The 16,860-nt window shown below is 42.2% G+C and overlaps 1 protein-coding gene across 2 annotated transcripts in view; it reads left to right on the forward strand.

Annotated features, from left to right (window-relative positions):
* Window positions 1–13,327, forward strand: part of LOC127582611 (procathepsin L-like) — a 36,381-nt gene extending 23,054 nt beyond the window's left edge. Inside the window, exons 6-8 of one of the 2 annotated variants that reach the window (XM_052038051.1) lie at window positions 2,682–2,844; window positions 4,280–4,385; window positions 12,956–13,327. In XM_052038051.1, the coding sequence (XP_051894011.1) occupies window positions 2,682–2,844; window positions 4,280–4,385; window positions 12,956–13,055 (369 nt within the window). In that variant the 3' untranslated portion in view covers window positions 13,056–13,327. The remainder of the gene's footprint in view (window positions 1–2,681; window positions 2,845–4,279; window positions 4,386–12,955) is intronic. The other variant, XM_052038052.1, reaches the window with a different exon arrangement.
* Window positions 13,328–16,860: the final 3,533 nt, after the last annotated feature.

The raw sequence follows: 16,860 nt of genomic DNA on the forward strand, positions 1-16,860 counted from the left end.
AAAGAGATTTATCCCTTAAGAATGAAAATTAAGCCATTATTTGACAAATTCAGAGTTTTGTATATTGGGTTTTAATAAAAAAAATGATGAAAATTGTTCTCGGGTAAACATTTATAACATTGATCTTTAATGTTGATGCTGTTTCTTCAGCAGTGCACCTCCTGCTATTCACAATCACTCCTAGAATTAGAATTGCTAATCCTGATTAACAATTGTGCTATCCTGATTGGTACACCACAAACATCTCTTCACTGTTTTTATCAGTGCCGTGTACCTTCAGCTTCCTTAAAATTGCTGTTTCAGTAATTAAACGTACTTATCTTTGAATTCCTTACCCACATTATATATCTGTTTTAATCCAGTAATATATTATCAAGATTAACTCAGTTTATCTTTCTCTGTCTCAGCACCTCACATTGGGTTCTGAGGCTCTACCTTTTGAAATATGTGATGGCTCTGATGTGTTGTGAAAATCAAAAAACAAATCTATAGATCTGGAAATTTGAAATATAAACTGAAAATGCTGAAAAAACTCAGCACGTCAGGCAGCATCTGTGGAAAGAAAAACAGAGTTAGCATTTCAAGTCAAAGACCCTTCATCAGAACGAACTGTCTCTGACCTGAAACGTTAACTCTTTTTCTCTTTCCATAGCTACTGCCTGACCTGCTGAGTGTTTCCATCATTTTCTGTGTTGTGAAACTTGTCAGGCTCTCCGATGTGTTGGCTGGTTTCATGGAGACAAATTGAGGCCGCAACTACAAGAGAGACTTTGAGATCGGTGTGCTACTTGACATGATGTTCTCTCCAGATTTACCTCTTTATCTGCCAAAGAAGGAACTGAATAAGCAGGTACCTATTGATGTACAATCTGCATCTACAGTTTGTTGATTGTGCTCCTCTTTGATCTGGATTCCTCTATGATTCTGAGCTACACTAATAACAGCTTTGGTGGAACCTGAGGAGCAAGTTGGCCAATAATTGGTAATTTAGTTGGTTTATTATTGTCACATGTACCGAGGTGCATATGAAAAACTTTGCATGCCATCCACAGATCATTTCACCACATCAGTACATCGGTGTAGTATAAGGGAAAGGCTATAACAGAATGCAAAATAAAGTGTTACGGTTACAGAGAAAGTGCGGTGGAGGCAGACAATAAGGTGCAAGGCCAGGACAAAGGAGATTGTGAGGTCAAGAGTTCATCTTATCATACAGGAGGTCCGTTCATTTGTCTTATAACAGCGGGATAGAAGTTGTCTTTGAGCCTGATGGGACGTGCTTTCAGGCTTTTGTACCTTTCGCCTGATGGGAGAGGCGAGAAGAGAGAATGTCAAGGGTGGGAGGGGTCTTTGATTTTGTTGGCTGCTTTTCCAAGACAGTGAGAAATGTAGACAGAGGCCATGGAGGGGAGGCCGGTTTTGTAATGTGCCGTGCTGTGTCCACCACTCTCTACCATTTATTGCAGTCTGTGGCTGAGCAGTTGCCATACCAAGCCATGGTACATCCAGATAGGATGCTTTCTGTGGTGCATCTATAAAAATTGGTGAGGATCAATGGGGACATGCCTAATTTCCTTAGCCTCCGGGAAAGTAGAGGCACTGGGGGTACACTTTCTTGGCCATGGCATCTATGTGATTGAACCAGGACAACTATTTATGATGTTTCCACCTAGGGACTTGAAGCTCTCAACCATCTCCACCTCAGCACCATTGATGTAAGCAGGAGCATGTGCACTGCCTCGCTTCCTGAAGTCAATGACCAGCTCTTTTGCTTTGCCAACATTGGGGGAAAGGTGGTTGTCATAACACCATGCCACTGTACTCTCTATCTCCTTCCTGTACTCGTTATTTGAGATTCGGCCCACTATGGTGGTGTCATCTGTGAACTTGTAGATAGAGTTAAAGCAGAATTTGGCCACACAGTTGTAAGTGTATAGGGACTAGAGTAGGGGACTGAGGATGCAGCCTTGTGGGGCACCGGTTTTGAAGATAATTGTGGCATAGGTGTTGCTGCTTATCCTTACTGATTGTGGTCTGTTGGTCAGAAAGTCAAGAATCCAGTTGCAAAGGGAGGTTTTGAGTCCCAGGTCTAGGAGTTTGCAGATGAGTTTGCTTGGAATTATGGTATTGAAGGTGGACCTGTAGTCAATAAATAGTAGTCTGTAGTAGGTGTCTTTGTTATCCGAATGCTCTAGAGGTGAGTGTAGGGCCAAGGAGCTGGCGTCCACCATAGAACTGTTTTGGCGGTCAGCAATTTGCAGTAGATCAAATTTGCCTGGGAAGCTGGAGTTGATGTATGCTGTAACCAGCTTCTTGAAGCACTTCATGATGGTGGATGGTAGAGCCACTGGGTAATGGTCATTAAGGCAAATTACCTTATTTTTCTTTGGTACCAGGGAGATAGTGGTCTTTGTAAAGCATTTGTGAACCTCATATTGAAGTAAGGAGAGGTTAAAAATGTAAATAGTTATATAAGGAGATCTTTCAATTTTTACCCTGTTCTCAAGTTTCCCTTTCCAATTGAATGTACTGACAATGGTTGTACCTTCAATTTCCAAAGCTTGCACCAGCCTAAAATTTGAAGGGCTAATAAAATTCCTCGCATTCATATCACTGGCACTTTGAAAAGCATTGTGTGGTAGTAATGAACTTCAAATTCTAATGATTAATTTATCATTTAGCAGGGGTATTGCAAATTTCAAAGAAGGAGGATCGCTGCTAGGCTCCAAACTTACGGAGGAGTCAAGCGTAGGGAATATTATTTAGCAAGAGCAATAGCAGCAATTGGACCAATTTCTGTTGCCGTTAATGCAAGACATAGATCCTTCCAGTATTACAGTAGAGGTAAGAAACGGAAATTATTAATGTATACTTAAGGTTCCATCCCATGCAGTATATTACAAAACATACATATGTACACATATACTCTGTCAACTTGCATATCATTGGCAATTCCTGTTGAATATTTATAATGGAAACTTACATTCCTGTCAAGTTCTACCATCCCCTGGCATGTGCATTCTGGTGCTGTCAAAAGCTGCGTGTCCATTTGGGCGTTCTCATTTTCCAACACCTCCTTTTGGTGTTAACACTTTTCTCCCTCTCCCTGAATGGAGATTTCATAAGACCGACACTCTCTACGGTATCTCCTTTCATCTTAACTATACGTTACATTCCAGGACAGAACTCACATGCCAATAAACACTCAAATCACCCTTCCACTTTATTCAAAACCTGCAACCAAGTAAATCTTCCTCTCATCTTCTGTATTCCTCTTTTGTAAAGCATAAACTTAAACTAACATATGATTAGAATCTTCAGTAAATAGAATTACCATCTATCTTATTATAGCAAACTTCAAGATAGAAATCACGATACAGATTTGTTAAATGCCATTACATAAAGAAACTGAGTTCAGTAAAAACAATGCTAAATGTTCCTGTTCCATCCTATCCCTCTGTACACCTATGGTAGAACACTGAGTGATAAAATACTGACACACAGGACCAAGGTCAGTCTCCCGGCTGCTTTCAAAATCATTACTTGAGTTTTTGAGGAAAAATCAATCCTAGATCTGTCATCTTGTGGATATATTGAACAAAGAGCAATAGACAACTTTATTTATCAAAATTATGTTTGAATTAACTATTCACAAGTTGTTCAAAATGCTTTAAGTACAAAATTGTCAGAAGGTTCAAAGGCTTCTCATGTTCTTGATTGACATGTGGATTGACCAACATGTATCCAAACAGAAGAGTGAATGCATTTCCACACTCCAGATTGTAAATTACTTTACAAAAATCAATTATTTTATTGAAGAATCCAAAAAAATATTGTTCAACAAATTGGATTGATTGAAGCCAGGTCACTGCCTTTTCCATCCTGGCTTCTTTGCTGCCCTCCCACTTTGGCGATCCCCAGAAGCAAGTCAAAAAATATGGTCAACTTAAATCAACAAACTTTGCATTGATATGGAAATTGCTAATGGTTGCATGGGAGAAGGTTCCCCATGGCACAGTCCAAGGAATGTCGAGGTGGGATGCTGAGGGCAGGTTGGATGACACAGTTACAACACAAGAAACTTATATTGGGATTTCTCTTTATAAAAACAAACATTATGATTTACAGTAAAAAAAATGTAGACAAAAGTGACAGAAATGTGACAAACAGAAGTAAACAGAATTGTGGAGTGGGTGATAATTGAAAGGCAGGATAACAAAGAGTAAGTATCTGTGCAACATGAGGTCAATCAATAATATGAATAAATGTTTCCTTCCAGGCGTCTACTATGAACGACGTTGCAACTCTAGAATTGTGAACCATGCAGTGCTGGCAGTTGGATATGGCAGAGAGAATGGAGTAAAATATTGGCTTATTAAAAACAGGTATGTACCATAAAAGATGAAAGACAAAAGATGACCACAGCAGGAGCAGTGGCAAAACACTGTGTTTGGTCTGAGTGTTCATGTAGTTCACGAGGGAAACTGATTACCACCCTGAGGCAGCAGAGAAAGGATTCACAAGATTGATATCAGAACTAAGAAATATATTTATCAGGAGAAGCTGACTGACGTGAGGCTCTTTTACATAGCAAACGGAAGTCTAGGGTAACCTGATAACAATCTTTAAAATTATAAATTAAATGAATAGGGCAGAGAATATGTTTCCATTTGTGTAAATGTCCAAATCTAAATGTCTTTAGTATTGTATCGTCACTTATACATTCAATGGGGAATTCAAAGGAACTTGTTTATCTAAAGCATGGAAAGAATGCAGAATGTACTACCACTAGGAATACCACAGACATAGTCAAGGAGAAGATGGATAAGCACATGGTGGAGAAAGAGCGAAAATATATTTAAATAGAGGAGTTTCTTGTAGAGCATTAACATTACACAGATCAGTTGGGCCAAATGGTGTTGTAGATTATGTAATATGTTTGTGTGAATGTCAAGAGTCAATGACGCAGTTGGATGGGGTTGACATGGTGTCCTCAACTGTATCCAGTCCATTTCCTGCACTTTTGCTCTCTTCTCCCAACCCTCGGAACAGGATAGGATTTCTTTTGTTCTTACCATCCATCCCACCGATCATTATCTGCAACTTCCAACACCTCCAACATCTTCTCCCTCTTTTAGTTTCACCATTCCAAAAGGATGCTTCACTCTTCCATCTGTACCACCACACAGTCTCTTTCCCACAACAGGAGGTGCAATACCTGTAGATGTACCTCTTCACTCTACCTTCCAAACTCCCAAATGTGCATATCACGTGAAGCAGTGAATTGCTCGTACTCTCTTCAGTTTAGTGGACCGTGTTCACTGCTTATTAATGTGGTTTCTTCTACATTGGGAAAACCAGATGAGGATTGAGTGATGTGATGCAGAACACCTGCAATCAGATCACAAGTGTGATTCTGAGTTTCACTTGTTTATCACTTCCATTGTCATCTCACTCCCACTGGGACCTCTCAATCCTTGACCGTCTGCACTGTTGCAATGAAGCTCAATGTAAACTCAATGAACAATACTTTATCTTCTAACCAAGCGTATTACAGCCTCCAGACTCATCAATTTCAGATAACGGCATTTACTGGATTTATATTTACAATTTTTTGCAATCCTTCTACATTCCTTTGGTAATTTCAGATAATTATTCAGCATCTACACATCCCTTGGCAGTCACTATCTTTCATTTATTGTCTCTTAGTTTCCACCTCATTAAAACCTTACCTTTTATTCCCTCCTTGCTTTCCCCACTTTCTCAGCATCTTACAATTTGTTTTATCACTAACCTTTTCCCAATTCTGATGATCAGTCATCAATATGTAGAGTTAGCTATTTTTTCCCTCGCCATGGACACTGCCTGACCTGCTGAGTATTCCCAGGATTTTCTGTTCTACCTTGAGGATGGATTTGTGCTGGCAATAGTGATAGGAATGGAGGAACAACTCACTGGAATGGATTGTGGCAGCATCTGATGGAGTGATAGAACGGTTGGGTGTGGTGGGTTGCAGCAGGGGTCAGTTGGAGGTGGTAAGGTTGGATGAGATGAATGGTATTAATGTTTGATAGCATGTTAGAATTGTTGGTTGAAGTCCATGATATAAGGGTTGAATGGAGTAGCAAGATTTGGATACAAGAACACAAAAAAATCAGTGGATGAGTAGGCCACCAGGCCCTTCAAGCCTGCCCCACCATTCAATATGATCATGGCTGATTTGCTCTGGCCTCAGCTTCTATTCTGTACCATTCCCTGTCACCTTGAATCCTAAAATTTTCAAAAATATACCTACCCCCTCTTTAAATACCTCAAATGATTTAGACTCCACAACTCTCCAAGGTAGAGAATTCCAGAGGTTCACTATCCTATGCAAGAAGAAACTCCCACAGTTTTAAATGACAGCCACCTTATCTTGAAACATAGAACATAGAACTGTACAACATAATACAGGCCCTTCGGCCCACAATGTTGTGCCGACCTTTAAACTTCACCTAAGACTATCTAATCTCTTCCTCCCACATATCCCTCTATTTTAAATTCCTCCATATGCTTATCTAGTAATCTCTTGAATTTGACCAATGTACCTGCCTCCACCACCACCCCAGGCAGCGCATTCCATGCACCATCTACTCTCTGGGTAAAAAACCTTCCTCTGATATCTCCTTTGAACTTCCCACCTATTACTTTAAAGCTATGCCCTCTTGTATTGAGCATTGGTGCCCTGGGAAAGAGATGCTGGCTGTCCACTCTATCTATTCCTCTTAATATCTTGTATACCTCTATCATGTCTCCCCTCATCCTCCTTCTCTCCAAAGAGTAAAGACCTAACTCCCTTAGTCTCTCCTCATAATTCATACTCTCTAAACCAGGCAGCATCCTGGTAAATCTCCTCTGCACCCTTTCCAACACTTCCACATCCTTCCTATAATGAGGTGACCAAAACTGGACACAGTACTCTAAGTGTGGTCTTACCAGAGTTTTATAGAGCTGCATCATTACCTCGCGGCTCTTAAACTCAATCCCTCGATTTATGAAAGCTAACACCCCATAAGTTTTCTTAACTACCCTATCCAGCTGTGAGGCAACTTTCAGGGATCTGTGGATATGGACCCCCTGATCCCTCTGCTCCTCCACACTACCAAGAATCCTGCCATTAACTTTGTACTCTGACTTGGAGTTTGTCCTTCCAAAGTGTACCACCTCACACTTCTCTGGATTGAACTCCATCTGCCACTTCTCAGCCCAGCTCTGCATCCTATCAATGTCCCTCTGCAATCTTCGACAGTCCTCCACACTATCCACAACACCACCAACCTTTGTGTCGTCTGCAAACTTGCCAACCCACCCTTCTACCCCAACATCCAGGTCATTAATAAAAATCATGCAAAGTAGAGGTCCCAGAACCGATCCTTGTGGGACACCGCTAGTCACAGCCCTCCAATCTGAATGCACTCCCTCCACCACATCCCTCTGCTCTCTACAAGCAAGCCAATTCTGAATCCACACGGCCAGGCCTCCCTGGATCCCATGCCCTCTGACCTGAAGAAGCCTACCATGTGGAACCTTGTCAAATGCCTTACTAAAATCCATGTAGACCACATCTTCTGCACTACCCTCATCAATCTGTCTGGTCACCTCCTCAAAGAACACTATCAGGCTTGTGAGACATGATCTGCCCTTCACAAAGCCATGCTGGCTGTCCCTGATTCTATCTCTAGAATCCTATCTCTAAGAATCATTTCCACAGCTTGCCCACCACAGTCATAAAGCTCACTGGTCTATAATTCCCTGGACTATCCCTACTACCTTTTTTGAATAAGGGGACAACATTTGCCACCCTCATCCCTCCGGTACCATTCCCATGGACAATGATGACTCAAAGATCCTAGCTAAAGGCTCAGCAATCTCCTCCCTCATTTCGTGGAGCAGCCTGGGGAATATTCCGTCAGGCCCCGGGGACTTATCTGTCCTGATATTTCCTAACAGCTCCAACACATCCTCTCTCTTGATAGCAACATGCTCTAGAACATTAACCTTACCAACACTGTCCTCAGCATCATCAAGGCCCCTCTCCTTGGTGAATACTAGAGAACCATAGAATAATACAGCACCGCAAACAGGCCATTCGACCCTTCTAGTCTGTGCCGAAACGTTATCCCGCTAATCCCACTTCCCTGCACCCAGTCCATAACCCTCCAGACCTCTTCCGTCCATATATCTATCCAATTTATTCTTGAAGCTTAAGAGCGAGCCCGCATTTACTACATCAGATGGCAGCCCATTCCACACTCCCACCACTCTCTGAGTGAAGAAGTTCCCCCTAATGTTCCCCCTAAACCTTTCCCCTTTCACCCTAAAGCCATGTCCTCTCGTACTTATCTCTCCTAATCTAGGTGGAAAGAGCCTACTCGCATTAACTCTGTCTATGCCCCTCATAATTTTGTAAACCTCTATCAAATCTCCCCTCATTCTTCTCCGCTCCAAGGAATAAAGTCCTAACTTGTTCAATCTTTCCCTGTAACTCAACTCCTGAAGACCCAGCAACATTCTAGTAAATCTCCTCTGCACTCTTTCAATCTTACTGATATCCTTCCTATAGTTAGGTGACCAGAACTGCACACAATACTCCAAATTTGGCCTCACCAGTGACTTATACAACCTTACCATAACATCCCAACTCCTATACTTAGTACTTTGATTTATGAATGCCAGGATGCCAAAAGCCTTCTTTACAACCCTGTCTACCTGTCACGCCGTTTTCTGGGAATTATGTATCTGAACTCCCAGATCCCTTTGTTCCTCCGCATTCCCCAGTGCCCTACCATTTACTGTGTATGTCCTACCTTGATTTGTCCTTCCAAAATGCAACACCTCACACTTGTCTGCATTAAATTCCATCTCCCATTTTCTGGCCCATTTTTCTAGTTGGTCCAGATCCCTCTGCAAGCTTTGAAAGCCTTCCTTGCTGTCCACAACGCCTCCAATCTTAGTGTCATCAGCAAACTTGCTGATCCAACTTACCATATTATCATCTAGATCATTGATAGACAACAAACAACAATGGGCCCAGCACAGATCCCTGAGGCACACCACTAGTCACAGGCCTCCAGTCTGAGAAACAATCATCCACTACCACACTCTGTCTTCTCCGACACAGCCAATTTCGAATCCAGTTTACAACCTTTCCATGGATACCTAGTGACTGAACCTTATGAACTAACCTCCAGTGTGGGTCCTTGTCAAAGGTCTTACTAAAGTCCATGTAGACAACATCCACTGCCTTTCCTTCATCTACTTTCTTGGTAACCTCCTCAAAAATCTCTACAAGATTCATTAAACATGATCTACCATGCACAAAGTATTCATTGAGGACCTCACCCACTTCCACAGCTTCCAGGCACATCTTCCCACCTTTATCCCTCATCAGTCCTACCTTTACTCCTATGTCCCTACCTTTACTCTTCACATAAGTGAAAAATGCCTTGGGGTTTTCCTTAACCCTACTCGCCAAGGCCTTTTTATCTCCACTTCTAGCTCTCCTCAGTCCCTTCTTAAGTTCTTTCCTTGCTACCCTATATTCCTCAAGAAATCTATCTGATCCTTGCTGCCTAAACCTTATGTATGCTGCCTCCTTCCTCCTAACTAGATGTTCCACCTCTCTTGTCAACCATGGTTCCTTCACCCTGCCATTCTTTCTGTGGCTCATCGGGACAAATTTATCCCTAACACCCTGCGAGAGATCCCTGAACAATGACCATATCTCCATAGTACATTTCTCTTCAAAAATATCATCCCAATTCACACTTGCAAGTTCTAGCCTTATAGCCTCATAATTTGCCCTTCCCCAATTAAATATCTTCCTGTCCTCTTTGCTCCTATCTTTGTCCATGACAATGCTAAATGTTAGGGAGTGGTGGTCACTGTCCCCCAAATGCTCACCCACTGAGAGATCTGTCACCTGACCCAGTTCATTACCTAATACTAGATCTAATATGGCATTCCCTCTAGTCAGCCTGTTAACATACTGTGACAGGAATCTGTCCTGGACACACTTAACAAACTCTGCCCCGTCTAAACCTTTGGTACTAAGCAGGTGACAACCATGTCCTCTTGTTTGAGCCTCTCCCACTAGGTAAAATCTCAACATCTACCCGGTCATGCCTGCTTAGGATTTTATATTTTTCTGGAAGTTTGACCCCCATTTTTCTAGTTTCTAAAGAATATAGATCTGCACCCGCTTGTGAGAGAATATCCCAGGAATTAGCCTAGAATTAGAATTAGACAACTTCCAATGCTGATATATCTTATTTTAAAGAAGGGGACTTAAACTGTGCACAGGACTCCAAGTGTGGTCTCACCAGCAGCCTGTATAATAGTACCAATACATGCCTATATCTATACTCCAGTCATCTTACAATAAAGGCAAATATGCTATTTGCCTTCCTAACCACTTCTGCACTTGCCTGTGAACACTTTGTATTTCATGCACAAGTACATATAGATCCCTCCGTTAACCACTCATTTCCAATTTCTCCGCATTCAGATAATTGCCTTTTGATTCCTTTCGCCAAAGTACATGACCTAATGATTTTTGACATCAAACTGAGAGGCAAGTTTTTCACACAGAAGGTGGTGGGTACATGGAACGAGCTGCCAGAGGAAGTAGTAGAGGCAGGTGCAATTACAACATTTAAAAGACCTTTGAATGGGTACATAGACAGGAACAGTTTAGAGGGATATGGGCCAAATGCACACAAATAGGATTAGAGTAGAATAGCATCCTGAAGACCCAAAGACTGCATATGCTGGAACGTGGGGCAATAAGTAAACTGCTGGAAGAACTCAGAGGATCAAGTAGCATCTGTGGGGGGAAAGGAATTGTTGATGTTTTGGGTTGAAATCTGGCGGGAGTGGAGGGGGCAGGGGTGTGACAGGGGCAATAGGTGGATTAAGGAGGGGTGAAGGATGACAGGCATATGGAGCCAGGTGGGAGAGGAGGAGGGGTGGACATGGGAGACAGAGACATTCTTATTCCTGATGCAGGCTTCAACCTGAAACATTGGCCATCTCTTTGCCTCCACAGATGCAGCTTAATCCACTGAGTTCTTCCAGCAGTTTGGTTTTTGTTCTTTGCCTCTTTTACATCAAAGTGGAGGAAATTAATGCAAGGGTTGTGATTGCCTCCTGGAACACAGTGTCCAGGTAACTCTCCCCCTTCCTTGTGTCACAGTGTTTGAAGATTGAACTCCAGCTGATTGACTTTCAGCTGAAGTTCCACAGCGAGTTAACACTCACTGCAGATATGGTCACTGAAAACCACACTGGAGTCACCAGTTTCCCCAGGATGCATGGAGTTGGAGGTAATATATTAGCATGGATAGAGGATTGGTTAACCAATAGAAGGCAAAGTTTGGATAAATGGATTTCTCTGATTGGTAGTCAGTGGTGAGCGGGGTGCCGCAGGGGTTGGTGCTAGGCCCACAACTGTTCACAATATACATTAACAATTTGAAAGAGGGGACCAAGTGTAGTGTATCTAAGTTTGCCGATAACACTAAATTGAGTGGAAAAGCAAATTGTGCTGAGGATGCAGAGAAATATAGATAGGTTAAGTGAGTGGGCAAGGGTCTGGCAGATGGAGTACAGTGTTGGTAAATTTGAGGTCATCCATTTTGGAAGGAAAAACAGAAGATCAGATTAAGGGGATAAGATAGAGGCAGGAAAGTTGTTTCCACTGGTAGGTGAGACAAAAACTAGGGGACGTAGCCTCAATATTTGGGGGAGTAGATTTAGTACGGAGATAAGAAGGGACTGCTTTTCCCAGAGAGTAATGAATCTATGGAATTCTCTGCCCTAGGAAGCAGTAGAGGCTACCTCATTAAGTATATCTAAGACACAGTTAGATGAAGTTTGGCATAGTAGGGGAATTAAGGGTATTGTGGGAAAGGAAGGTAGGTGGAGCTGAGTCCTCGGCCAGATCAGCCATGATCTTATTGACTCAACGGGCCAGATGGCCTATTCCTGTTTCTTAGGTTCTTGTGTTCACATGTTGCAACAACAGCACATTGCCTGCCCAGCCATATCTGTTCTAATTAATTGCTTAGATAAATTAGATTATTTCATTTGATTTGGATTTAATTATTTTAAATGTACATCGTTAGCTGTATTAATGTACCCCCCCCCCCCCCCCCCCCATCTAAGCCTTGACAATTAGATGAGATGGGAAAGAAATGCCTACCAATCATCTACCTGCTGTCTGGGGATATCACACTCCGGTACTGACAATCAGGAACAAATTATAACTATGTCTATGCCTTCCCATTCATTTAAACTGAATTCTGCTCACTGTCTCGCACCTCCCTTTCTTTTTAAACTCGCTTCAACTCTCAAGTCTCAGCCTCCCGCTCTTTTCAAGCTCACCTGCACTACTAGGATGTAAAGTTCTCTGGGACAAAAGGCCATCTGGTTCATCAGGCCAGTCCAGTCCTGATACGATGCGGCCCACATTCAGCATCATTTCCTTCTCCATTCAAACCATCTCCTGCATGAAGGAAACTTAGCACGATGCAGATAAAAATGTCTCCAGGCAACAAGGCAAGCTCCAGGATACCATGATGACTGATATTGTTAACCCCACCTGGTTTCAGATACTTTCTATTCTCACCCAACTCTGATTTGAAAGCTTGTATTTAATCCATTCTGACTAACAACTTATGTCAGAGGTCAGAGAACATTTTGACTCTTTACCTAATTTTGGTTTACAAAGCATATTGATATTGCAACATTCTGCTCAGCTGTCTAACTCAAATAACCTATGTGACTTCACATTATTTTAAAGATCACAATCATTTCCAACAAAATCCTTTTTTGCAATGTATAAAATCCCAGTTCTTCAAGGTTAACACTCTGAAAGAACTATCAAATTAACACCATTTCATTTCTCATTTTCCAGTTGGGGAACAACATGGGGTGACAACGGTTACATTAAGATGGTGAAGGACAGGAACAATAATTGTGGAATAGCCAATTACATGGTCTTTCCAATTGTGTAAGTGCTCCAATGTTCAACCAGAGCTTCAGAACTCGACCTGAAAAATTGTGGAAACTTCTGCTGCTGCTTATTCATTCTACGCTGTTGCTTTAACAGTCTATAGCAAATAAAAACATGTTTAGGGGAATAATCACAGTTTCTGTATCTTCTTCACTGTGGCAAGAAAAGCAAACTAATGGTGTATTGCTAACTGCAATTCTGAGTGACAGTGTTTTTCAAGTTGTGTCGAAACAATGATAGTGCTGAGAAATTATTAAAAGCTGCTGGCAACTACTTCAACTGTCTCTTTATTACAAACATAATGAATGATTTTGTCTTTCATTTTCCATGAATAGCCTTGGTTAAATTAAAGCTATAAGTGTCCTATAACTGCACAAAAAAACATAGTGCTTTAAAAATAAGGCTACACCTTTTAATACCAGAGCACCCCTGCAGAAATGTGTAATCTGATTCTGTCAGACTGTGGATTGACACATACTCCACTGAAGCAAGTTCAAACAAGTGAGGTATGTTGTTTAATCCAGTCATTAGACCAAGCATTGCCTAAATTCATAACTTCAGATAAAATACATTAAAACAGATTAAATTTAGAATTAATGTAAGAATGTGAGGAGACTGAGACCATCTTGTTCATCATGTGGATTAGATTTGGACAGCATAGCTATTATTCAGTAAGTAGGATTTCCTTTCCTGCATGTTCTCAGTTCAAGTCCAGTGACCTGAGCACAAAACTTGCTTGTGTGCTGAGATGCTAAAATGCGGAAGTGCTGTTTTTTCAATGAAGGAAACATTGAACTGAGGTTCTGCCTGATCTCTCAGCTCCAAACCTCACCTCAGCGTTGGTCCCAAAATGGACCAAAGAATTGAATTCCCGAGGTTAAGTGAGATTGAATGGCATTGATATCAGGGCAGCATGTGACCAAGGGTGGCTTCAAAGAGCCCTGGAAAACTGGTGCCAATGGGTAGCAAGGGGAGAACACTTCAAACTTTCATGCCTTTCACAAAGAGAAATGGTTGTCGTTCTTGGAGGTCAAGCATCCTAGCCCCTGTCACCCTTTTTAAACAATGGTACCAATTTATTCAAGTTCTAGTCCTCCAACAAACAACCAAAGTGGTGATCCAAGACTGCACTATTTGCCCGTTGCTTCCTTTTGGAGCCCAGGAGACATTTTATCCAGACCAAATGATTTATCTACTTTCAACAATGCTGGACTCTTTATAAAAACCTGTCCTTCCTCCAATACTTCAAATTTTTCCTCAGTGTCTACATCCATATTACCTCCCTCTTCACCATGACCAGGTATGGTGGGTACAGAGCTGGTGCTGCAGCATAGTTACCAGCCAAGCAAGCCGACAGCCTGAACTCTCCCAGGTAAAATGCCACCATTGATTGTGAGAGGTAGGTGACTAGACTCTCTTGTTGGAGGCATCCATTGCCTGTCCCATTTGTGACACCGATGTTCAAAGCCCACCACATCATCTGTGGAAGTTGAAATCAATTAACAATCTGGAATTTTAGAGGTAACAAATCATTAGTAATGATGACTGCAGAGTATCATAAGAATCCATCTGCTCCACTGATACCTTTCAGGGGAGGAAGTACGTTGTTCTTAATCAGGTTGGCCTATATCAGATTCCAGACCCACCAATGAGGTTAACTCTTAACTGGAAAGGCTTTCACATGTAGTCATAAATGGGGGTAGACAACTCAGAAGCAAGGGGCTCCCAGAAGATCTTCATCCACAACAACAGTGGGAACAGCTCGTGAGTGCTAAACAAAAGGCTGAAGCATTTGGAGCTGTTCAATCTGAAGTGCCAAGTATTAATCAGCTTCCTCCTATGATTCCCACTGCTGTAAAAGCCAGTTAGATTCACTCCATGTGATATGAAGGAAAGCTGAGAGCACCGGGCACCAAGGACATTAAAGGCCAAGGGACCAGACAACATCACAGCCTTAGAACTGAAGACCTGTGCTCCAGAACTACCTGCCCCTCTGTCCAAGCTGTTCTAGAACAGTCCCAGCACTGGCAACATGAACCAAAGGGCTACATTCTAAAGCTGAGGTGAGAGTAACTGCCTTTGGCATCAAGGTAGCATTTGGCCAAGAGTGGCATCGAAGAGCTTGGTAAAAATGACATCAATGAACGTCAAGGAGAAAACACTTCATGGTTGCAATCTTACCTTATGTGATGGAAGATGGTTGTGATCAGGGGTCAATCATCCCAGCCCCAGAATGTCAGGTGTTCCTCAAGTCAGTGTCCTAGGCCCAACCATTTTCAGCTGCTTCACCAATGACCATCATTCCGTCATAAGGTCAGGACTGAGGATGTTCACTGATGATTACAAAATATTCACTTCCTTTCACAACCCTCTGCAGATGTGACATTCCATAGCCGTGTACAGCAAGATCTAGGCTACATTCAAGCATGGGCTGATAAATAGCAATCAACATTTGTGCCACCAAAGTGCCAGGCAATGACCATCGACTACAGTCCCACCACTTACCCTGGATATTCAATCGCATTACCAACCACATCCAGGAAGCCACCATTTCCTAGAAACTACTGGATCAGCCACTATGGCTACAAGACTAGATCAGAGGCTGAGTATCCTACTGGAAGCACCTCACCCCAAGACATCCCAAAATCTTTCCATCATTTACAAGGCACAAGTAAGGAACGCCCAACATTTCACTGGCTGAGTGCAGCAGCAACAGAAAGCAAGAAGTTTGACACCATGCAGGGCATGAGGGACATAATGTGGATGGTCACAGTCTTTTTCCCAGGGTAGGGGAGTCTAAAACTAGAGGGCACAGGTTTAAAGTGAGAGAGGAAAGATTTAAAGGAGACCTGAGGAGCAGGTTTTTCACACAGAGGTGGTTGGTATTTTCCTTTTAGCTGCCTTCTTAATTTCGTTCTTATTTTCACCCCTGCTCCCTTAATACTCTGCTAGACTTTTTGTAACGTTAAGCTCTCAGTACTTGTCGTAACTTCCCTTTTTTCCCTTGTCCATCCATGTATGTTCCTCAACATAGTTGTAAAATTGAGGTCCCCTCTATTCTTTCACTGGGAACATACTTGGACTAACCTGACGTCATCTCCTTGGCTGCCTGCCATTGCTCCGAGATTGATTTTCCTTCAAGTTGCTGCTTCCAGCCTAATCAAATCTCAGCCTGGTAACGTCGGCTGTGCCCAGTTTTAAGTGTTTACCCTGCTCTGTCTCTGTCCTTTTCCATAATAATATTCACTGCCTCCAAAATATATTCTCCCACTTTTCAATCTCAAGGTTAATCCTTAAAATTAAGTCACCCTTCTGTTGTTGGACTTTTACATACTAATTACAAATGTTCTCAAATATATTTAAAGGGTTCTGCAGCTTTGCCCTTTGTAGTTCTTGTGTCCCAGCCATGTTAGGCTAATGAAATACAGCTTTGTCATCATTGCCTCTTCTGGTTGTTCGAGCAACTACAGTACATTCCCAGCACCTGGGTTCTTTTTAGGTCTGCAGTTCAAACCATAGAAAGTAAAACACTTTTAATCCAGCACACTCAGGACTCAGATGGTGCCAGACTACCTGATGCTCCGGACCATTGGATGTCATTCGATTAACGATCCATTGCATGTTTATTTTTTTCTCTAAAGGTTACACAATGGAATTTTAAATTTTAAAGTAGACCTTAAGGGAAGGCAGGAAGTTGGGCTCCCGTAAGTTTAAAAGAAGAGCAGCCAACAGAACCAGGTGAATTTAAAGAGACCACAGGAAATGGGGCCTCGGCAGGTGGAAGGGAGGATGGAAGCAGGGCCTTG

Source organism: Pristis pectinata, chromosome 24, assembly GCF_009764475.1.
Source record: "Pristis pectinata isolate sPriPec2 chromosome 24, sPriPec2.1.pri, whole genome shotgun sequence".
Taxonomy (NCBI): Eukaryota; Metazoa; Chordata; class Chondrichthyes; order Rhinopristiformes; family Pristidae; genus Pristis; species Pristis pectinata.